General features: G+C 49.3%; 2 protein-coding genes across 20 annotated transcripts in view; one reads left to right on the top strand and one right to left on the bottom strand.

Moving 5' to 3' along the window:
• ABL2 (ABL proto-oncogene 2, non-receptor tyrosine kinase) overlaps positions 1–22912 on the bottom strand; it is a 120643-nt gene continuing 97731 nt past the window's right edge. For 5 of the 19 annotated variants that reach the window (XM_059674203.1, XM_059674205.1, XM_059674204.1 and 2 more), the window contains one exon: positions 12874–22495. In XM_059674203.1, the coding sequence (XP_059530186.1) occupies positions 20772–22495 (1724 nt within the window). In that variant the 3' untranslated portion in view covers positions 12874–20771. Of the gene's footprint in view, positions 9570–10596; positions 10718–10987; positions 11093–12657; positions 22496–22912 lie in introns of those variants that run through there. The other 14 variants (XM_059674208.1, XM_059674210.1, XM_059674209.1 and 11 more) reach the window with 11 other exon arrangements.
• TOR3A (torsin family 3 member A) lies at positions 1140–10868 on the top strand. Its single transcript, XM_059674218.1, has 6 exons — positions 1140–1629; positions 2508–2621; positions 3225–3490; positions 4927–5105; positions 9615–9739; positions 10101–10868. Exons 1-6 carry the CDS (start codon positions 1140–1142, stop codon positions 10349–10351), a joined length of 1425 nt encoding a protein of 474 aa, XP_059530201.1. The 3' UTR covers positions 10352–10868.

Genomic DNA, 22912 nt, shown 5'->3' with positions numbered 1-22912 from the left:
AGGTCAGTTAAGTAACACCCAAGGTCACATACAGAAAATGGTAAGGGCCAGTTAACCAGCATATTAGATTGTCATTCACACGCGAACATTTACTGAATGAGTTAATGTTGTCAATTTCTGAGGAAGTATAGCATGTTCCTTGGTAAGTGTCCCCTGAAGGGTTTCATGAGCTGGACTTGTGGACTGGGCACTGTTCTCTGGAAGGTTTGGGTTCAATTTTGACATCACTCTGAGTGGCTAAGATGTACAATATACTTAGATAACAGTACTCTACAATCTGGCTCTCGTATCCTAACTAAGGTACTTGCCGATTTCTGAAAGAAGACCCGGTGAGCTGCTGAGGAAGAAGCAGAGACCGGGAGGAACAGGTGAATCGATTTGCTTGTGACGTTAGTGAGAGATGGCGCTAGGATTCACTTTACTGGCGGGAGAGTCCAACCTCAGAGCCATTGAGCCTATGACAATAGCCAAGTCCCCTGGACTCTAGACAGCAGTTTCTTCTTAAGACAAGGTGGCTGTAGGCCAGTGAATTCAGTAAGTCAGGCGACAGAAAAATGCTTTAAGCTCTTCTGAAATCTAACCTGGCAGGATGCGCGTGGTATGGGAAAGGCGCTGGGGAACGGCCCTCGGGTCTTTTGCCAGTGGTGTCAGAAGCTGCTCATGGTCACAAGCGCTTAAAAATTGCAAACACAGCCTCGGAAATGCCAGACAGTGCTGCTTTTTAATGAGACCTGATTACATCGACATGAGCCCTTATGATTTCCCCATGACTCTGCGAGTTTCCAAAACCCACGTCTCCAGATGGGAGCCCACAGCTTCCTCTTGCTTGTGCCGATGCCCAGCTGGGGAAACCTGCTGGTGACGAGCTGCCATGTTCCTTTCCCTTCGTGGAGGAGCCAGGCCTCCCTCTCAGAGCCTCCTCTCCACGCAGCGGACCCAACCCAGCCTCTGGTGAGTGGGTGCTCCGGTTTCCTCTAAAAGGTTGGCACCGGGCGGGCACAGAGGGTGCCCACATTGGGTAGGCCTCCGTGGGCCCGCAGAGCTGCCAGAAAGTAAAAGGGTGATGACGGGCCATTTCCACTTCACCCTTGTGGCCAGTCAGCTCAGAATAGGCCGCTGACTGGACGCCAGCCCCCGGGATGGGCGGCGCCAGCCTAGGTTTCGGTTTGGGGCGCCGCCTCGCCCCGGGTCACGTGGGGCTGCGGTTCCTGCGGCAACTCCAATCCCCAGCCGACCTGGATTCAGCCTCGGAAGGGAAGCTCCGGTGCCAGTGGGTTCCCGCAGCCCGGACCGGACAAGCTGAGCAAGGCCTGGCCGGAGCGGCGGGAGCTCAGCCGGATATGCCTCGCGGCCTGCGGAGCCAGCTCCGGCTCCTGCTCCTGCTGCTGCTGCTGCCGCCGCCGCCGCCGCCACTGGCAGGCGCACTGGAGCCTCACGACCCGGCTGGGCCCGGAGAGGAGGCCGAGGAGCCCTGCTCAGGACAAGCCTGGCCGTCCCTCCCCTTCCGGGACCTGCGCAAGTGGGTGAGGGCGGCCGGCGCCCTCTCCAGGCGGTACTGGGCGCTCTTCAGCTGCCGCGTGTGGCCCAAGACCTGCTCGCTGGACAAGGAGGCCCCCGCGGGGGCCCTGGGTAAGACCCGGGGGTGAGATGTGCCCCAGCGCACCTGCCCGGGGCCAGCAGCCTCAGGACCACCTGCAGGCCCCTTAGCAGCCACCTTGACTCTGCTGCCCAGTCCCGGGAGGACCAGGAAGCCTCGCCCCTGCCACCCTCGCCCCTGGTACAGCCGTCTTAGAGGATGGGCCTGGCAGTCCTCGTCTACCTGGCTGGTAGCTGACTCCTCCAGACAGCTCACGCCTTGATGGCTTAAAGTCCCGTTGGGCACACCCCAAGTCCCTTTTCCTCCTCTGTGGCTGACGGAGGTGGAGCCTGGGCCAGGAGTCCCAACCTGAGTTCTAGTTCCCATTCTGTCCCTGTCGTGGACCAGATGATCTCTGAGGCTTTTTCCGGTCTCTGTTAACAATTCTAGATCTGGTAATAGTACTGTAATGGCGCTCTACACATCTTTAGTTAAAGATTTCTAATTTCCAGGGTATGGTCTTTGTTTTTGCTAATGCTGGGTATATTTAAATTAACATTCGGCAAAAGAGTGAGAGACCTTTGGGTTTGGCTATGATCAGATTTGGAATCCAGAGCAAGTAGGAAGAATGATGATCACCAGCTGCCTGTCCCCAACTAGGTGGCCAGCTCCTCGCAGGCGGGCTCTGGGCTCCTTGCCACCCTGGCACAGTGCCTAGGGCATGTTTGTTGAGTCAACCGAGCCTTTCCTGGAGCTGCATCAGTAGCAAAGCTAGAGGTGTCCACTGGTACCCAGGCACAAGGGAGGTCCTGGGAAGAGCAGCGAGAGGCTGTGGAGGGAGGGCAAAGGACTGGAAGAGCCACGTGGGCAGGGAGGGCAGGCTCCGTGGGCCCCATGCTGTGTGTGTGTCTCACAGCCCCCCCTTTTCCAGGTTGGAGCCTTCCCCTGTTGGGCCAGCAGTACCTGGATATCCTGACCACGTGGTACTGCAGCTTCCGGGATTGCTGTGACCATGGGGACTGCAGGGTCTCCAACAACTTCACAGGTTGGACCTTGCATACCTCTAAGGGGATAGAGATCTGTGGGAAGGGGAGGCAGTTCAGGGGAATGGCTAAGGTATAGGGAACCTTTCCTCATCCTTCCCCCAGCTAGCAGCACTCTCCTGTCCCCACCATGGCCCCCATCTCCAAACTCTGCAGCCTCATGGCTGAGAGGAGAGCGAGCCTACCAGAAGATTTTGCACACACTGCCAACAGGTGTCTACTAAATTGAGTTAAAATGAATAAAATGAGAGTGTTCCATGAAATATGTAGGGAGTTCTGAAACTTCCAGGTGGGAGTGACTGCGAGCATGGGGTGTGAGGTTCCTCCTCCAGATAGGACTCTCCCAACCATTTTGGGGGTCTTCAGGGCCTTCAGAAAGGATGAATCCATTCTCTCCCTAAGTTCAATGGTGACTTCTCAAATTCTTCAGAAAATAGCCCTCGGATCCCTTCTGCTGCTACGTGCGCCCAGTGGCTTGTTCTGAGGCCAAAGTGATCCCACCTCAGTGATGTTCAGAGGTGTTCACTCTCTCGGCTGTTGCTGATCCTGGTGGGGACTGCACTTGTGTGCACCTCTCACTGTGGCCTCCTCTTTCCTACCCCTAGGCCTACAGTCGGACCTGAGTGTGCGACTGCACGGCCAGCATCTGGCCCAGGAGCTGGTCCTGACAACAGTGAAGAGCTACTTGGAGCTGCCCCGGCCAGACAAGGCCCTGGCTCTGTCGTTCCACGGCTGGTCTGGCACAGGCAAGAACTTCGTGGCACGGCTGCTGGCGGAGAACCTGTACCGGGACGGGCTGAGGAGTGACTGTGTCAAGGTGTTCATCACCATGATCCACTTCCCTCACCCCCAGTATGTGGACCTGTACAAGGTGAGGCTGGGCAGTGCTGGGGCTGGAGTGAGGCTGGGACGGCCCGAGGCGCAGCCCTCTGTGCTGGGCGATGGGCCCTGGAGAAGCCAAGGTGTGGGGTTTGGGGGACAGGGTCCATTTCAACAGAACCTGTAACCCACAGAAACCTCCACTCCACACAGATGAGGCCCTGAACACGTGGACAACAGACATGTTCCACACCACTCGTCCCGAGCTGTCTCCTTCCCCGACAGACACGGAGCTTAAAAAGATTCCACGTGTTAATTTTCTGTGATAGTAGTGGAAGTCCCAGGAAAAGTGGAATAGAGGAAGGCAAAGGCTTTATCATGACCTCCCCACGCACACACAGGCAGTTAGCATTTTGGTGTGCTTCCTGCAAGCCTTTCCTTATGCTGTGTGATGTCACTGTCATTAGAGTGGAAAGTTGCAAATCCTGTTTTTTAAAAGAAATCTCTCATATCATAAGTGATTTCCCCCAACAAGTGGAAGGACAAAAATTGTCTTTGCTGCTCAATTTTGGGTTTCTTCCATTGAGATGTAGTATTTAAAGTAAGCTGGACAGTGACCAAAACCCCACTGCAGCCTGACAGAGGTGAGTGTCTGTCTCTGGCTTTCAGGTCCAGTATTTGGAATGCGGTAACCTGGGAAGATTAGGTAAGCATTTGAGGAGAGATTGCCTGAGTCACTTGGCAGCTTCAGTGTGGCCTCGGAGGGCAGGCTAGGGTGAACTGTCCTAAGGGCAGGCAGCTGGTCAGCCAGGCCTTCCCAGAAAATCTAGCTGGCTTTGACTGTGGCTTCCTCACCATGAAAAATGACACGTACACACACACACTCAGGTCACAGGGCACTGAAGTCAGGATCCAGGAAGGCTAGAGGCGACAGTGAGTGGGGGCTCTGCTAAAACACCCCACAGTGGGGCAGAGCTGGCCCCGATCTGGTGAACCCCACAAAGTGGCATCTTTTCAACTGAGAACTATTCTTGCCTGAATGGGGAGCCCCAGTTCCAAGTAGGCCAAGTAGACCCAGATAGGTCCTTCCCAGGCTCCTCCCCGAGTTAGCCCAGTGGGCACTCTGCTCCTGGAAGTTCAAGATGGGACTGTGGCCGCCTCTGGCACTTGAGCTTGTCTCTACCTATGACCCTTGTATCGGAGCCTGATTCCCACCCCTTGGGGAGGGTGAGTTGGCTGTTAGTTCTGGGACCTCTTCCTGGAGGGGAGGGAGCAGGGCCTGTTACCAAGGGCAGGCAAGGCCCTCACCTTCTCCCTCTCCCAGGCTAGCCCCACCTTCACCAGTTTGAATTTGGTAATTCCAGGGTAGAACCAAGCCCGAGGGAACCCACTGCAGGTGCTTCCCCAGGGTGAAAGGGGCCTCACCAGGGCCATCCGGGCTGAATGTGCTTCCCAGGGGTCCCCAGCTGCTCCCTGTATTCTGTGCAGGAGCAGCTGACAGAACAGGTGAGGAAGACGCAGGAGCACTGCCACCAGACCCTGTTCATTTTTGATGAGGCTGAGAAGCTGCACCCAGGACTGCTGGAGGCCCTCGGGCCACATCTGGAACGCCAGGTCCTGGAGAACCACAGGGCTGAGTCCTCGAGAACCATCTTTCTTTTTCTCAGGTAAGGTCTGAGGAAAACCAGGAGGAAGAACCTCTGTCTGGGTGCTGTGTGTGCATAGAGGGCTTCTGTGCTCTCCTAGACTGCTGACCCTTTTCCACAGGGGAAACCAATACAACTGTAGTTGAGAACATAGAAACCTAGCTGCTTGGGGTGTCACCACCGGGGGCGGGGGGGGGGGGGGGTAGCCTTAAGTCTCCGGCTCCTGCCCCGATTCTACCCCAGGGCACTTCTGAAGGACTGTGGTCCCCACCCCCCCTCCACGGCCAGCTAAGTACAAACTCAGGGGACTGGCATGGGGAAGAGCAGCTGCCTCTCATCTAGCCTCCCGCATTGTTCTCAGGATGGTGGGATTCCCCTCAGACCCCCAGTCCACAATCCCACCAAGTACACAAGGGTTCACTTTTCTCCACATCCTCACCAGCATTTACCTCATCCTTTTGATAACAGCCATTCTAACAGGTATGTGATATCTCATTGTGCACTTCCCTGATGATTAGTGATGTTGAGCATCTTTTTGTGTACCCGTTGGCCATCAGTATATCCTCTTTGGAAAAATATCTATTCAGATCCTCAGCCCATTTTTTAATCTGCTTGTTTGGGATGTGTATTTTTTTGCTATTGAGTTATGTTCTCTATATATTTTGGATATTAACCCATCAGATATATGACTTACAAGTATTTTCTCCAATTCAGTAGGTTGCCTCTTCCTTTTGTTGGTTTCCTTTGTTGTACAGAAGCTTTTGAGTCTGTTTTGCTTGTTTTTGTTTTTGGTGTCAGATCCAAAAAGACCATTATGAAGACCAAGAAGCTTACCACCTAAGTTTTCTGCTAGGAATTTTAGAGCTTCAGATCTTACAGTCAAGTATTTAACCCATTTCGAGTCCATTCTTATGTGCGGTATAAGTTAATGGTCTAGTTTCCCATTAATTTATTCTTGGTTCCTTTGTCATATATTGACCATATACGTGTGGGTTTGAGTTTTGTGTTCTATTCCATTGATCTATGGGTCTGTTTTTATGCCAGTATCACACTGTAACTTCGTAATATAGTTTGAAATGTAATTCATATACTGGGAATCCCCTCTTAGGGCATTAAATTTTCAAGTCAGCCAATAAGTTCAAAATCAAGTACAAACTACCTTGGAAAATTCTTAATGTAGACCCAGAGGGTAGTTTCCCACTAACTCCAACATGGTGTGTTCTCTCCCCATCCTTGTAAAGTCTTTTTCTTCTCTGATCATGAGAGGAAGTTACTGGGATCATAGGGTGAATGAGAAGCACTCTCTCTCTCTCTCTCTCTATTTGTAAGCCCAGCACACAGGACCTTTCCTGTTTTGTGCTGTGCTCCAGGCTCTGGAAAAGGCTATGCTGAAAACAGGCTTAGAAATCGACTTGTCCAACCTTCTTATTTTATGGAGGCTCCAACTGGGAATGTACTGCCCAAGGTCTGTTAAAGTCTGGGTCCCTGTTGGCCCAACTGGAATGCTTCACAAGCCGCTTCTTGCACTCAGTGGAAGACAAACCAGTTGTTCCCTCCCCGTGCTAGTACCTGCTTGCTAGGGGATTTCCCCCAGCTTTAGGGTGCATACAGGTTTGGAGAGTGTGAAGGGCAGGAGGCCGACCAAGGTGGTTTTAAGAGAAAAGCAGATTTGCTGATATGATTGGCTCTGTGTTATTGACCACCTTCTGAGGCAGCCTGGAGGCTCCTGATGGCTTCTCCACCTAAGCCCTGCCAGGTGGTGGGCGTCCAGGGAACCCTCTGATCTGCTGCAGACACCAGTCCTTCCCCCATGGAAGGATTCTGGTGACCAGCTCGTGATTCTCTTTTGCTTTTGTAGAAATCCTTTGACTTTGTGCATAGCTTCTCCTTCCTCTCCCTTCACCTGAGCCAACTCTGCCTTGTGGCTGCAGCTGACTGTTCCTCCACATGGGCTCGGCTCAGTTCTCAGCACCTGTGCCAGGATTTCTAAGGTGACCCTGCTGTATCTCTAAACAAATGTAAATGTTTGCCACTGTAGTATTTTGGTCTTGACACCCCCGCTCCATGCCCTTCCCCCGCCTCCCCCTCCAGTGACCCAGACAGACCATGAATGGTGGAGGCAGGGCAGGGAAAAGGTGCCCTGTGGGCCTATGTGCCCTGAGGGAGGACACCACACTGGTGGCAGGTGGGCCAGATACCACCACCCAAGGGCCAGCAAGGTTGCCACCTTTTAAACCTTGAAGGTTTCAGTTATTCAGTGATGGGTAGGGGAAGACAGTGTATTTAAACCTGTTAAAGAACTAAACTTCAATTGAGTAAATTTGAAGAGCTAATAGGCTTTATTAAGCTGTTCCTGAATCAGGCAGCATCCCATCTAGTAAACAGAGATGCTCTGAGAATCTGGACAACGAATGCTTTTTATAAGCAAAACTGGGCAGGACATGAAAGCTGGCAAAACAAAGGACTGTTTCTGGCAGGGCCAGCTTCCGTTGGTGATGGAAGAGGGCCTGTGACAGGTTACCTCATTGGTACTGACCAGAGAAGTCCAGGCTTGGTGCCATGGGGCTTTTAGCACAGTGACTCTGGTTTTTCTCTTTAACAAGTTTCTGGGCTTGATTTCTAGAATGTGTAAGGACTCCTCTATCTGAAAGAAAAACACAGCTGATTCAGACTTCTAGTGTGAGCAATTCACAGCAGTTTCATCCTGAAACATTTCCCAGAGCTGCTGTTGGAGGTAAGCTGGTGGTGGTTTTTCACCATCTGTGTGGAGTATGATGGCAGGAGGAGGTGGTGCTTGAAACAGGACGTGTGGGGGCCGAGTCTTCTGGGCCAGAACACTCACACTGCCTGCCTCCACCTATTCTACAAGCATGGAAGGCTCCAGGTGGCCACAGGCAGGACCTTGGAACTCCCGAGAGCAAAGGGACTGTCCACTTCTCACTGCAGCGGTAGAGAGGGACGTTCATGGCTGTTCTCTCTGCACTGTTGTCAGGAAAAGAAGAGAAAGGAAGGACTTGTACCCCAGGGAAGAAAAAAATGCATGTATGTTGACTGTAGAACCTAGGGAGGGTATCTTAAGTTGTCTACAAATGAGGAAATGAAGATTCAGAGATGAGTGTTCTGGAAAGGCCTATGGGGCTCTGAGCGCTGTTGAGATTACATCTTGCCCTACCCCAGAGCCAGGGCTAGGCTCTAGAGGTGACTGGTCCCTTCAGACCCTGTCAGCAGGTGACCTGGGAGGTTGAGGAAGGCAACCCCTGTCTAAAGTTGGTGCCAGTGCAGCAGCCTAAGGACTAGGAGAGTGAACAGAGAAGGGGCCCGGGTTATGTCATGGTGAGATGATGGCTACAAAACAGGAGGAGAAATTTGGAGGGAAGTGGTGACAAAACTATCCACTGAGCGCCTGCTATGTGCTATGCACGGTGGTCACATAAACAGGCTAAGCTCCTGCTCTCCAGAAACTTCGTGTCAGGTAAATGGCTTCGGGCAGAAACTGGGAAGGCACTGGAATCTGTGCTCCTGGAGCCACGTACGCAAGTCCTACACATGCCCCCCTTGCCCTTGATGGGGCAATCTGTGGGCAGGTCTTATCTCAGCCGATGCAAGTGCAGCCACTTGCGTGTGCAGCGATGACCTCCCTGGCAGGCCTTGGGGCAGAAGCTTCCCTACGTGCAACTGAACTTACGCAATGGGACAGGGACTCCCCTTGTTGCTGACAGGCCTGCCAGCTGGGCAAGGAGGCACTGGGTCACTTGGCTAGTTGGTCAGCTTACCTGCTAGGCATGGATGGAACCAGTCAGCTGCTTCTCTGTGCCCCAGAGCCTGGCACACAGGCCGCACTCAAACGAACAGACACTTGAGTTAATGTACCTGGGAGCTTCAGAGAGCCAGGCAGAGCTTCCTAGGGAGAGCCTGGCTGGCTTAGGAGCTGCAGGAGCCCGAGGAGAGGGAAGAGAGGGAGGCAGCTCTGCCAACTCCAGGTGTCCTGCCTCCTTCCCAGCGTCCCTGTTGGTGCCACTAAGATTTCTTCTCACCCTTTTTCTCCATATCTCTAACCCAGTCCTCTTTCCTGTGCTTCAGACCTGAAATTCTAGTTGCTTAATGATGTCATAGGCACATGTCGCCATCCTTCTCTATTCCACTTCTGTTAGGGCGAGGCAGCTCAAGGCAAACCGATGTTTTCTTTAATGACCTTTCTCACTCATCCTCTGAGTTGTGCCTCCTAAACTTCCCCTCCCTCTGAAGTTTTCTCCTACATTAGCACTTGCCACACTGTCCTGGAGTCACATACACATGGAAGTCAACGGAGAGAACCTCAGCACCCCTCTGGGCTCCCGGCACCCAGCGTTTGTCAAAAGGGAGCAAGGCAGGGTGACAAGGCCGGACAATGTCTCTTGTGTACAGACCTTTGCAGGAGGAGGCCCCAGACCTCAGCTTCTGTTCTTCCAGTGCAGTGGCCTCAGTGTCAAGCCGTCCACTTGAAGCCTAAATAGAAAGATGAAACTGTTAACAAGCTCCTGTCTCTTTCAGTAACCTTGGAGGCAACGTCATCAATGAGGTGGTCCTGGGTCTGCTGAAGGCTGGATGGTCCAGGGAAGATATCACGATGGAACACCTGGAGTCCGGCCTCCAGGCCGAGATTGTGGCGTCCACAGGTAACTGACTCCCACCGGGTACTCGGGACCACAGGACACACCCTGTAATCATCTCATCAACTTCAGGGAGGCACAAGAAAATGCCAAAAAAGCTGCACTCCTTTTCTGAAAATGCTTTGAGGGCAGTTTGCCCTGGCCCTGGGGCTAAGCCTCCAGTCAGAGGGAAGGTGGCTCTACCTTCTGCCATGTCCCACTCCTGCCGCATCTGTGCACACATCCAGTGTCAGCCAAGGCACCCTTTCTAGAGCAGACAGTCCTCCTGGAGTGGCCCTGAGAGCAAGCCTTGCCCAGGCCTTAGGGTCAGGACACCTCACCCTCCAGCTGGGTTCAGGTTCCCATGTAACTGTGGTCTTCATTTCAGACAGTGGCTTTGGCCACAGCCGCCTTGTGAAGGAAAACCTGATTGACTTCTTTGTCCCCTTCCTGCCACTGGAGTACCACCACGTGAGGCTGTGTGCACGTGATGCTTTCCTGAGCCAGGAGCTCCTATATACAGAAGAGGCACTGGATGAAATTGCCAAGATGATGGTGTATGTCCCCAAAGAGGAACAAATGTTTTCTTCTCAGGGATGCAAATCTGTTTCCCAGAGAATTAACTATTTCCTGCCTTGAGAGCAAGATGAAAACTTGAAACTGCCTAATGACCCTGGCTGGGGTCAGTAGACGCCCAGCACTCACACACGTGGTGTATAGAAGGAAGGCCTTAAATCAGAAGCCAGAGCCACATTCCAAAATGTGGGCCAGGTGGCTGGAGAGCGCCAAGTGGGAGAGAAACTCATCCCAGGGGCTTCTTAGCATCTCTGCTCTTGCCTGCAGCTGCTTGGACTTGGGTGTGAGGCCTGAGGCTGCAGGATTCTGTGACAGGAAGGGAACAGGAGTTCTCTTACCTGTGGCGGGTGGGGCCGCCTTTCCGGTCGCTACTCTCAGAGGGAAGCTGAGCAGCTTGTATCTGTGAGCACAGCAGGGGAGAGCCTCGGGCTGGAAAAAAAAGGTACAGAATATTTTTTTAAAAAATCATGTCAGTGTAGGCTGAGATTTGTTCTGCAGGTTAAAAAAAATATTTTTAAAGTTAGGGGCCTTGACATCTCTGTGCCATATGTAAATATTAAAATTTTCTATTTTGCTAAAACCTTCAGCCTACTTTCTTAGTAGGACCTAGTAACCCTGTTCACTCAGCAAAATTCCAGACGCCATGGAACGCTGATGGGGGCGGGAGGAGGAGTAACTCCAGCGGATGCTGGGACTCACCGAGCTGACACCAGATGTCTGCTCTGCCGGTTTACTCCAACTTCGTACTGAAAAAGCGTCCTTCATATTGCTCTTCTGTAAGGAAATGTCACTCCATGCTCCCAGCTTTGAAGAGGCATTTTTAAGGACTGAATGGCCACATGCGCACTGTGCCCTGGACACGGAGGAGTGCTCACGTTTCTCCCCCGCACACTTCGGAGTTACATGCAGGTCGCTGGGTTTGTCATCAAGTGTCGCCTCATTTAAAGCCCTCCCCAGCCTTCTCCCCGCGAGCCCAGGTGAAGTGACAGACCTCTCTCCCCCCACAGTCCTCACTCACTCAAATGGCTGCCTCCTGGTTAGGGAGCAGATCCCCAATAAACAGTCAAATAAACGGCTGAAGGAAGTTAGTTTCAAACCACTCATGGGACAAAAGTAAACCTGACCGAACTGCAGCCGTTAGATGGGGCCGGTGTCTTCACTGCCTCAGGCTAGAGCATCTGGGGAGGAATGTGCAGGCCACCCAACCCTCTTCCATACCCAGCTCTAAACTGCAATACACATTGTAAGAGGTACAGTCGATAGCGTCAGGTTTGAGTCACAGCTGACATCCTTTCAGCACTGGCCAGCCGTGCCTCCTGTCCTAACGACAGGTCTAAACCTCTTACAGCCGGGAACCAAGGCAAACAGCGGAACGCCGTGGTTTTGAACACTTTGTGGGCCCGAGTGCCTTGGCTCAGCCACATTCCACTGTGCGATGATAGGAAGCTGTTAACCCCAGCATAATCTTGGTTTCCACTTTTGTCAAATGAGCACAACTTACAACTAGGGTTGCTGTGAGGATTAAACTGGTTCATACTGATCAAGTGCTCGGGTAACAGAACAATAAAAACTTAGTAAAACTGCTGTCAGTTTTGACACGACACTGTAAGCCAAGGCTGCCCTCCATTCTAGTTTATGGAGCCCTGGCTGGGTGACCAACATTTGAGAACTTACCGTGTGCTGTGCCCTGTGCTAAGCACTTTACAATCATATCATCTTGAACACTGTGTCTTAGTCCAACTCCCTCACTGTTTGATAAAAGAAAACTGGACTCCGAGAGGTGAAATGTCTTTGGAAAGTCACAGAGCTCTAGCCAGGAGAGGGGAGTTCGACCCAGGCAGTCCGACTCCAGCTCTTGGGCTTCAATGACTTGTTTCTAAAACCATTTCCAGATTTCCTCTGCAAAAATAAAAGGATAAAATAATTTCCTCAGCAAATGCCACAGCGTCAGGTATGGAAACGTCCCCGTAATACGAAGCAGGGCGAAGAGCACGACATGTCTTCTCTGAAAACTAGAACAAGGTTCTCCTGAACTAAACCAAAGCAGGTGGAGTGAGGTTTACAAGCTGATGCTTAACAGCCACTAATGACCTCACGGGCACCACCTGAGCGCACCCTACTCTTACCCAATGAAACATGACATCTAAAAGCAATGGCTCACTGTTAAAATACTCCGAAATCAAGTCAAAAAAGAACAGAATGTTCCCTGTGAGGTTCTACTTACTCTTTTCATGCTGCTTGGGCTCAAAACACTTTTAGAACTTACTTGTAGTTGTCCTCAAAATGGACTTGGAAAGAATTACGTCTCATTTTACAGTCACCTCACATTGGACAGACAGACAGATACACACACACACACACTTACCCACCTGATGTACCAGCTGGGCTCCAGACGATGCCTTTGGAATCCATCAAAGGAGAAGTATTCACCCCCACAGAGGACATTCTACAGCAGGTACCAGAGGGATGACTGCTAAACCCAGCTTCTTTACCTTACAGATATCTATTCCACACAGAGAGACAAACTCTGCTCAGATTCCCTGTCAGTTAAAACGATGGGAGAAACACTCCAATCAAAAGCCTCCTTTGCAAATAAAATATTGCAACCTTTATTAAAATAAAACACAAGTTGGCAAGCCTTGTGAGACAACAGGCAGACAGCATTCCCCTTTCAAGGGCCTCATTTATTTACATCAAGTTTAACACTGTTAGCAGTTCACAGTCAGACAACAGGGCGAGAGAATTAAATTAGAAAACAAAACACCTGAAAATATATTACAATAACAAGAGCAAACACCTGACGACACCGGCAGTGTGACCCATGACTGATGTGTTTTCATTAAATCCCGTGTTGTCTCACTGTGTTCCCTTAGCAACGCGCACAGTGCCAGGCCCTCCAGACCTCACCCTCATGTGCACCCAACACACATGCACCTGCAGAGCGTGACCTTTGGTATAAACGTTGAACAAGTTTTAAAGAATCTGAAGCCTATGTTTTAGGACAAAATTCTGTCAACCACCACAAAATATTCAAAATTACTTTTGCCAAGTGAACATAAAACTGGGTTCCTCCACTGACAGTCACAGAATCAAACTGCAGAGAAGGAAGAGTATGGGGTACACCCAGGAGACAGGCTCTGGGCACAGAACAACAGCTCAAGCAGCCTGTTCTCGGCAAACACACCAACCAGGGTTGGATTAACTCCCTTTCTTACCCCTCCTTTCTTAGCACGACAACAGGGTACGCACATAACGTGGACATGGCATGTTCCCTCTACACAGACCTGAGATGTGAGGGTTTTCAAGCATATGCCCTAAATAGCTATGAGTACCTCATCGTCCTTTCCAGCTTCTGAATACTAATTTCTCTGAAGGACAATCAGCCTAACCAAGGTGACTTCTCCAACTCGGAAAATTTCTCTCATAAAAGAGTTCCAAAAACAGTGGCCATCGTGTAAAATGCTTGTCAATGGAGAAAATCCAGGGCTCATCTACCAGAAGCATCTCTGCCTCTGGGCAGTGCTGCCACTCTGAACCATACAGAATAGTGGCTGGGATGCAACGCCGCTCCTGCAATATCTTCTGAATCCTGAGGACATCTGGCATACCTGTGTTACTGTTATAACTGCTGAAATTAACTATCCTGACAGACGGTTATTTTATTAACCAGAAGTCCCATTCTCCAACTAAAGTTTGCTGTGCTTAAACACAAGATTTAAAACCATCTTAAGACTCAGGAGCAAATCTAAACAAGCTCCAACCAGACACTGTATTTCCTTTAAGTCTGCTAGCATTTGACAGTTCATTTCCACCATATCCAAAAAAACTAACTAGAATGCTCTAAGACCTCAAGCCCTGTGTGTACAGCTCAGAAGTATGAGTGACGTGTAGGACCCAGAAACTTGCTGCTTTCAGTACGATGAACAAAGAACAGACACAGGGCGGTATAAGGTGTGGTCTAGCCTTTCAACTTACAGGAGCCAGGAGCCGTCCTTTCCTCAGAGCAGGGGTGGGGAACAGCCGGCCGTACCATTTGGTCTGGCCCTGCCAAGGCAACCACAGGCGGGACTAAAAATTCAATAAATCTAGAAGCTCTTCCATAGCAACATACTTTTTAAGTTGATCATTTTGTATGGCCCTCAAATGATGTTATAAATAGCCAAATGGCCTGTGGCAGAAAAAAGGTTCCCCACCCGATTTAGAGGGTCTGCAGGTTTGAAGATCTGCTCACACACCACCTGTGACTGCGGGTTGAGTTAACAAGGCCTTGCTACTGTGTTCAGGTTGCTCAGCAATGAGGAGGTTAAAAGATATACTTTTTCTAGGAGAGGTAAACAATTTCAAATGTATAATGGTACATAGGGGCAAAGGAGTGAGTGACCTGGAGGGAGGGAAGGATGCAGTTAGGAGCATCCTTCCCCCACTCACCAGCAGGACGGAGAGAAGAGCAGTGGCCCGTGTGGGGAGAACTTCCAAATGGGGACTCTCCCTGACCAGGGCTCTGAGCCACTGCAACCAGCATGTTCATTTCTACCAGTTCAGCAACTTGCAACTTCAACTGGGATGACAAGTCTTTTCCTCTGCAGAACACATGAAACCCATCCTTGAAGGCACAATCCTCTCTGAGTCATCTCCACGCCTCCTCCCCAGGGGAGCAGCACGGGATTGTCCTACCCTGATAATCACAGGTGAAGCCTTCCCCAATTTCCTGTCCTTTGGATCTAGGACATGGAGTCATCTTGCATACACGTTATCTCAAGATATAACATATACCTCAGGTGGGTGGCATCAAAGGCAGCAGGACCAGAACAGAAGCTCATCTTTTTGGACATTGCAGTAAACTCCACGAAAGGCAGGCTGGAGCAAAAACAGTTACTGAGAAGCCCTGAAATCACCCATGCTTCCCCAGTGACACAGGAGAACGGGGTGGGCAGTGGAGGCCATGGTAACAGAGCAGGTAATGGTAACTGTTACACCAGGCGCTATTGACCTGCCCGAAAAAGCAAGCCTTACATTAGATTTTTTTTAAGTCTGGGAGTTGGAAAACTGAAACTCTACCCCAAGGATATAAGTATCCTGGTAACAGTAGGACAGGGTTTAGAGCCAGCCCAAGGCCTTCCTCTGTGAGGAGGCTGTGGCGACCAGCTACTTCCCTGGATTGTCCAGTGCCCCTGGGGCTGCCTTTCTCTCTCTCTCTCTTGCTCCCACAGATCTCAAACTGAATCAGGGATTTACAAAAGAACCGCGCTACTGGCTTGACAGAAGCTATGACAGAGATATAGTCAGCTGGAGTCTATTAACAAATACATCAGAAACTTCTGTCTAGAGACCCACCTACATAAAGAGGACGGTCATAAAGGCTAAGGGCAGAGAGATGGATCCCAAATCAATGCAAGCAAGATGCTGAAACCCAGAAGTCATCAAGAACAAAACAATCCTGTCAGCCCAATGTGGGAGCGGAGCCTGAGAGCAGTGATGACATCAGTAGCAAACATGGGAGGGAATAGGAGATGTCAGAATACAGTGCAGCTGTCACTCAAAGTGGCCACCGATGCAGTCTACTCTTGGGTATTTTATCATCTAACAGGTGACTTATATTCAGCTACTCTTCTTAGAAAAAAATAAACATGGATGATGAATGTCAAGCTCATTTATAACTGATAGGAAATCCTAAAACGCTCTGGTTCTACAGCCATCCAATCTCCTCTCACCCCCAAACCCCTTGCCCCGCAGGAAAACAACAACAACAAAAACCCCACGCAGGACACAGGTTAAAAAAGACACTGTCAACATCAACAGGCAATGTGTCTGCTGCCGCCACATTTAGATGCCAGATGGCTGGACGTGCAGCGGACCAAGGCTCACAACCAACAGGGCCCCTTCTTCTTGAGTCAGGCGCCTGGAAGAGCTCTGTTGTGGAGTGAGTGCCCATTGTTACTTTTTAATGATTATAATTAAACCAGAAAGTTGGTCCCTAGTTTTCTGAAGTGATTCAACACTGAGCTACAAGTTCAGTAAAACACTTACTGAACCTGCACACAGTCATTTAGCAGTTCCATATTTATAAATGCCGTAAGTTACAGAGGTGACTGCTTACATATCTGCATTTTCAGGCCCCACACAGGTAAAAGCCTGTAAGTTGATCAGCTTGTAACCAACTGCTTTAACTTTTAATAGACATTAATAATCTGACCTTATAGTTATATTACATTTGATACTTTTTCTTCAAAGTGCTTTCACATACATTATTTCCATCATTAAAATGGCACAGAATAAAATTTTATGTTGCTATTTTCTGAGGAAAGAGGAATGTAGGACGAGGTTTTAGAACTTAAGTTGGTATTTCTTTATTACAAAGTGCAGATCGCGGTGCTGCTGAGCTCTGTCCCAAAGAATGACTCCACACAGTGTTTAAGTTACTGACGTCTACAGATTGCCTGCTTTGCTAGTATTGCCATCACTCGACATTCAAGCCCCTTAAGGTCAGAGGGTGCCAGGAGCGTGTGCTTTAGTGTGTGCAGCGCTGTGCAGACTGATTGTCTATCTGAGCCACTTTCTCTGCAGTGTCTCACAAGGCAGCAGGAATGGGGAGGGACCCCACAACCAGAAAATCAAGAGAGTGAACTGTAGCCTTGGCTCTGCCACTAATTAACTGCTGAGATCCACAGCGAGTAACTGTCCTCTCTTCCAATCTTAAGCTATAAGGAAAAAAGCGAGATGCTGACAAGTGTCGGAAACACCTGGCAGGGTTCTTATAAAACACACTGGCTCACCTCACCCCAATGGGAATTCTGATCAATGCATCAGATTTTATTTTGTTTTTAAACGCAGAGGATTTTGTTGCACATTCCTGGCTGAGAGTCACTGGACTAAGTTTGTTAGTAATAATAGTGGTCATTAACATTTATGGAGTGCTCAGTATGTGCCAGGCACTGAAGCTAAGTATCTTACATATATTATCATTTAATCCTTATGGCAACCTGAGGTAGTTACTATTATTATCCCTGTTTTCCAATGAGGAAACTAAGGCTCAGGACGATTAAATGACTTGCCTTCTGGACTGGCTTTAGAATCTGAACTCTTAATCACTGACTATACTCTATCCTCAACTCAAAAGCTCCATGACGCTCCTTAAATAAATATGGGCTATGCCTCAGCAGAGCATATTTTATTAACCGGGCACTATTTTATTAGCCAACTTTCAATTGAATTATAAGAAAATTCTAATTTAAAACCCAAAATGCAGCTGGGCAAGTGGCTCCACATAAAGACCTCAATGTGCAGAGGTCACCTGGAAAAACACTGAGAGAACTTCTGAGGGCCAATTTTTTTAAGGCTGTATCTCTGAAAATTACAAGGGCAGTCAATAGAAAATACACACATTTTAATTTTACACAAAGCCTTTTAAAAAAATACTTCATGTAAAGCACAATAAAGATGTATTCTACACAAAATATTACATTTTAAGGTAGGAAATCTAAGCTGAAATTGTATTATCTGTATATGAAAGGATTCAAACTGTCATAGCCCAAAGGGGTGTATGTGTGTGTGTGTGTGCGCGCGCGCATGTGTGTGTGTGTGTGTGTGTATAACTTCAGAAAGTTTTCAACATTTTGTCTTTTTGCTCCTGCTCTCTGCTTTGCTTTTAAACCGATTAGAATTCAACTACATTTTTAATTTCTAAAAAGCAGTTTTCTCTGCTTTGAATTCAAACTTTTAAATTTACATAAGGTTATTTTTTAAATCTGGTCCTTTTCAAGTAGAAAAAGGAAAAACCTCTATTAGACTTTTGTAAGTTGACAGTGCCTCTTTAACCCTTAACCCTGAGCTCTCACCTCCTGAAGTTCCACAGTTTAAGCATCATGTGGATGGGGGTGCTGCAAAAGTCAATCTTACTATTGACAGTGTTGAAAAAACTCAATCATTAACTTACTGAGCACCTACTGTAGGCAAGATAAAGCCAGGTGCCACCCCTGAGTAAGACACAGCCCCCACCCTCAAGACTATTTCGGTGAGAAATCTGGAGCTTAAATACACTCAGTAGTGTTCCTCCAAGGCGTATTCTCAGAGCTCTCGATGAAAGATCCCTTGCTTAGAAAAAAAAAAAATCCCCTGAAAAACAATTATAATCCCTCAACTGGCATCCCATAATGACAGGATAAACTTAAAAAGCAGCATAAAATAGTCTAAAGTTTTAGCTTTCCCTGCCCCACCCTTAAAAGGCTAATTGCTAAAACGATTTCAAGTTTACGGAAGTGTATAATGAAGGGAAGTGGCGAGGAAGGAGATAGGAGCGGGACTGTTGGTCTTCAAATCCACACTGAAAGGAACTCGAGCTTCTCTTCCAACCGCTGCAAGGAGACGAAGCACATCACCAGCTGCCTATGCTGCATCTTCCGTGTCAGACAGAGACCACCACCCCAGCAAGGAATGCCCAGGACTGCCCCTCCCTTCACACCCTTCCCTGGGCCTGGGCCTCCTTTCGAGCAGCCATGATAAGAATCAAGGTTTCCTTTCTTTCTGATGAAAACTAAATGTCCTCCTTGGTCGAAGATGTCAAACTCTGTCTAAAACATAGTTTTTCCCTATTAGTATTCTAGCCCAATTAATGTAATCTCAACAGCTCTAAATTTCATGACTTGCTACTGAGCACAGAAGAGACTGAAAAACCATTCACGATAACACCACTGCACTGAATAGCTTTGTAGGGAGGCTCTCAGAGGGAGAACTACGCCCTTATTTGTGAAACACCCATGAGAACACGTATCATTACCTTCATTTAACAGATTTAGAGACGGGGCTGTGGCTTGACAGTGGATCCATGACAGAGGCAGGAAGAAAATTCACTGCTCACCAATGCTGAATTCCTATCTTCCTAAGTTAATATTCCTTTGGAAGGAAAAAAATAATGTATTTATTTTTTTGTATTGGGTTCTCCTTGGGGAGGGAGTCACAAAGCTTTAAAAACAGAATGAAGTGGTAACTGGGATTAGACCTGATAATGAGAATATTAATAACATCTACCGATTAGATTCAGCTCCCTTCGATCCTAATTAGCTTCCATAATAATGAAAGCTAAGTAATGAGTAGGGAAGGAAAAGGCCTATTTTTCAAAGGCAAAATATATTTGAGGGTTAAGTCATTAGATTTCCAGGATCTAATTGGTTTTCTCTAGAAATGACATGCTCCTTCAATTATACACTCTTAAAATATGATATTAAAATAAATATCAAAGAATATTCCCAATGTGATCTTTACAAACAAGCACAACGATGGAGGGAGGGGGGACTGTGAAAGGAGAAAGGCATGTGAGAATAATTTAGGGTGATTCATTTGAAATCCAGAGAGTGTGTGTGTGCTTCTCTCTACTTTCTACCCAGATTGGGTCTAAGGTGATGAAGGGAGAGGTACAGAGAAACAGCCACTAGGACCAAACCAGCCTCTCCTCAGTCATTGGTCTCTGGGCCTGGCTGTTGGGTTCCAAGAAGAGCCCCTTTCTTGGAGATTTAGTTGATAACAAAATACACAGCTCCCCAAGTCCTTGACTAGCATGTCAGTATGCAGGGGCACTGTATCAGAAAAGGATTCCCTGTGAGAAACCTGTCCATGACCACTAATTTCAAAATCAATGTTGGTTAATGCCTGAAAGAGCCAGAATAAGGAAGACAGCCTGCCCAGCAGGGAGCAGAGAAGAACCACTAGAGACCCCTATAATCCTGGTCCGTTAGGAAATCACACACTAGACTGGGAGAAGTGACTTGTGCTGATCAATGTGAGATTTTAGGAGCTTTCAAGCTCCCTGACTGTACTCCCTAGATTTCTTTACTTCCAGCTCCAATTAACACACCAATGGAAAACAGGAGAGGAGCAACAGACAGGGTCACCTTTCCCGATTGTGTCATTCCAGCAATATGATTTGCAGTTCTTGCTGCAGCAAGTGACCTTGGGGAAGCAAGGCTAATAGCTGCTTCCAAGAGCCTTGGCTGAAACTTCACTTAGCACCTTCTCAGCTTTCCTTTCTTCTGTCCCACTGACTTCCCTGGGTGAGGTGAACACAATCATTAGTACCTCCCGGAGCCCTAGCCAGGTCCCTGTGCGGGACAGATGGGAGCCGCAGCCAGGCCCGTCGGGCAGTCTCCCGGCACAGCCAAGGGCAGCCTGTCTGCCACCTGGCACCCAGGTCAGAACGGCTGGGTTTGGTTCTTCACGGCACCACATACACACATTCCCTGATATTCCAGTGCAGCTTCCAATCCTGCCCACCCCCGCCCAGCCCCTCCAATTTCCCTCTCCTATGAGTTTTGCTTTTTGTTATTTTTGAGATGAACCTGTAAACGTGAGATCTCAGAGAGCTGAGGTACTTCACATAAACACACTCAAGTATCAGTCTTTCATTTTTTGAAAACAAGAACACAGGAAAACAAGTCCCTTCCCGTCCCCTCAGAAACGTGTGCCTCTTCCAGTAGGAGCAAGCTGACAGTGGCTACCTCTGCACCACATCGCTGATTTCCTGTACACACGATAGTAAGTTATTAAGGACAGGATTTGCCCCAGGCACGCCCGCAGTGGCTGAAGACACCTGCAGCTCCTGCAGGCTGAGTTCCAGTTTGCTCACGGCCTCTCTGAAGGCAAACTTGTTGCGAGTTTGAGGGATGCAGTCCACGTAGCCTGAGCAGTAGTCAAGCAGCTGGTGCCCGGTGTCCACCAGCTGGCTGTTGGGCACTGGTTCTGAGATGGCACTGGACAGCAGATCAGCACATTCCAGCAGGGCCTCTTTGCTGATTTTGTCTGCGGAGATTTTCTCAGCTGCCTGTTTGGTTTTCCTCAGAGCCACTTTAGTACCTGCTGTGCCATTGGCCATTTTGGCTGGCGAGATGGAAGATGTGGGCAGAGGCACTTGAGGTGGAGGCACCACAGGCCTCCCAGCTTTCCCACTGGTGGGCACTGCCCCTGGAGCTGCCTTTTTCCCTCCTTCCTGTGTTTCTGATGTGGGCTGTCCGGCAGCCGGGGCCGCCGGCTCTTCCGTGGGGTCTGAGCACACGGACGGATGCTGCAGTAGTCTCATCACTGGTGGTGGGGGTGGGGCACACTTTGGTTTTACCCGTCGGGGTCGGTCTTTGTCTCCAGAGGATGTGACCTGATGCTCAGATAAGAGCTTGAATTTGTTCCCCTGAGAGTCTGTGCCAATGAGCTGCACGTCGGCTGGAGTGTGCTTCAGAGTGGGAGAGATGAGGACGGGCACTTTGTGGTTGTGAGTGGTGGGGAGGTTGGCCGCAACCTTGGCTGGAGAAGCCCAGCCTGTCTGCTCGCCATCCTCTGGGACTCCAGCCATGCCAAGGCGTGCCCCACCATTCCTCTCCTTGCTCTTTGGGGCAGCTGCCACTCCAGCTGCCCCCACCCCTGGACAGTCCTTCTCTGTCATGGCTGGATCCCCAGAGGGGGTTCTTAGGGGAAGAGCTGTGGTTCCTCTGGGCAAAAGTTTGGCTTTTGGTCTCTCCCTGGTTGGAGCAGTACCTTCCTCTGACTTTTTGGGAGGTGTGTCATTGGCCCTGTCCACACTCTCTTCTGGCTGAGAAGAGGTGGACACTGTCCTTTCCAGCTGGATTTTGGACCTCTGGCAGTTCCTGGGAAGGGTCATTGCCATCCTATCCTGCTCTGGAAGCCCTGAGGACATGGAAGATGTAGAGTTTGACCTTGGAAAAGGCTTGGAAGTGTCATCACTGGCTGTGGGTTTACCTGCTCGTAAGCCCAGTGTCTTTTTGATTAAACGTGGTGTAAAGAAGCCTGTAATGCCAGACCACCCGCCCCCCGCAGTGCCACTGCCCCCACCCCCGCCACCGTCGTCATTACAGAGGTTCCTCTGTGCAAAGCTCCCCCCATAGCACTTGGGGGGCACCAGATTCGCCTCTTGCTGGGCAGGAGTGAAAGAGAACCCATCAGCATGCTGTAGAGAAGCAACAGATGAGAAGTTACCCGTGAGTTCATATTTCTTGTGGGGCTGATTCTCCATTTCTCGGAAGGAGCTGCTGCGTTTGGGGGGGGTGGGAGCATTTCTCTTTTTCATGAAGGAGCTGAAGAAGCCTCCCTTCCTATCCCTGGTGAAGCACGTCTCTTTAGCATCTTCCAAGAGGCTGCTGGGTGACTTGTCTCTTTGTTTTCGAGGCAGTGCTGGGGACCCACTGGGGACCTGTGCACTTCTAATGAACCCTGATGAGAAACGGCCAATCAGTAATGTGAAAGACAAGCAGGCACTCTGTTACACTTGAGTTACAAAGGCTGAACTGTAAGAGTTTTGTCAGCATCTATTAAATGCCAGGTGATAGCCAGACTCAGGAAACTAATACATATATTACCCTTTCACATTAATCAGTATTCCAAATGTGAAATGGGATGTAAATGGAAAGAAAAACCCTGCTGGTATTTGCCTCGGCCTTCATCTTTTCTCCAAAAGCTACCATACAAACTGCCCTCAATATCAGGTTCACTAAAGAAGTGTTTGTCAGAACTGCAAAGAAGCTAAGCATTTGGGAATCTGGAGCTAAGGGAATGGAGTGGGAGGCACAGCTGCATGCAAGTGGATAGATCAGGACTCCTAACACTGACGCAGAGCTGAGGACTAGAGTG

This window comes from Myotis daubentonii, chromosome 18 (assembly GCF_963259705.1).
Source record: "Myotis daubentonii chromosome 18, mMyoDau2.1, whole genome shotgun sequence".
Lineage (NCBI taxonomy): Eukaryota > Metazoa > Chordata > Mammalia > Chiroptera > Vespertilionidae > Myotis > Myotis daubentonii.
The sequence above is the reverse complement of the archived record's forward strand: the minus strand, read 5'-3'. Positions and strand labels throughout refer to the sequence as shown.

Excerpts from the sequence above, each read along its gene's own strand:
- TOR3A (XM_059674218.1), top strand. The coding sequence starts at position 1,140 with ATGGGCGGCGCCAGCCTAGGTTTCGGTTTGGGGCGCCGCCTCGCCCCG. Across the intron at positions 2,622-3,224 it reads GGTCTCCAACAACTTCACAG|GCCTACAGTCGGACCTGAGT; the intron begins GTTGGACCTTGC and ends TCCTACCCCTAG. Across the intron at positions 5,106-9,614 it reads ACCATCTTTCTTTTTCTCAG|TAACCTTGGAGGCAACGTCA; the intron begins GTAAGGTCTGAG and ends TGTCTCTTTCAG.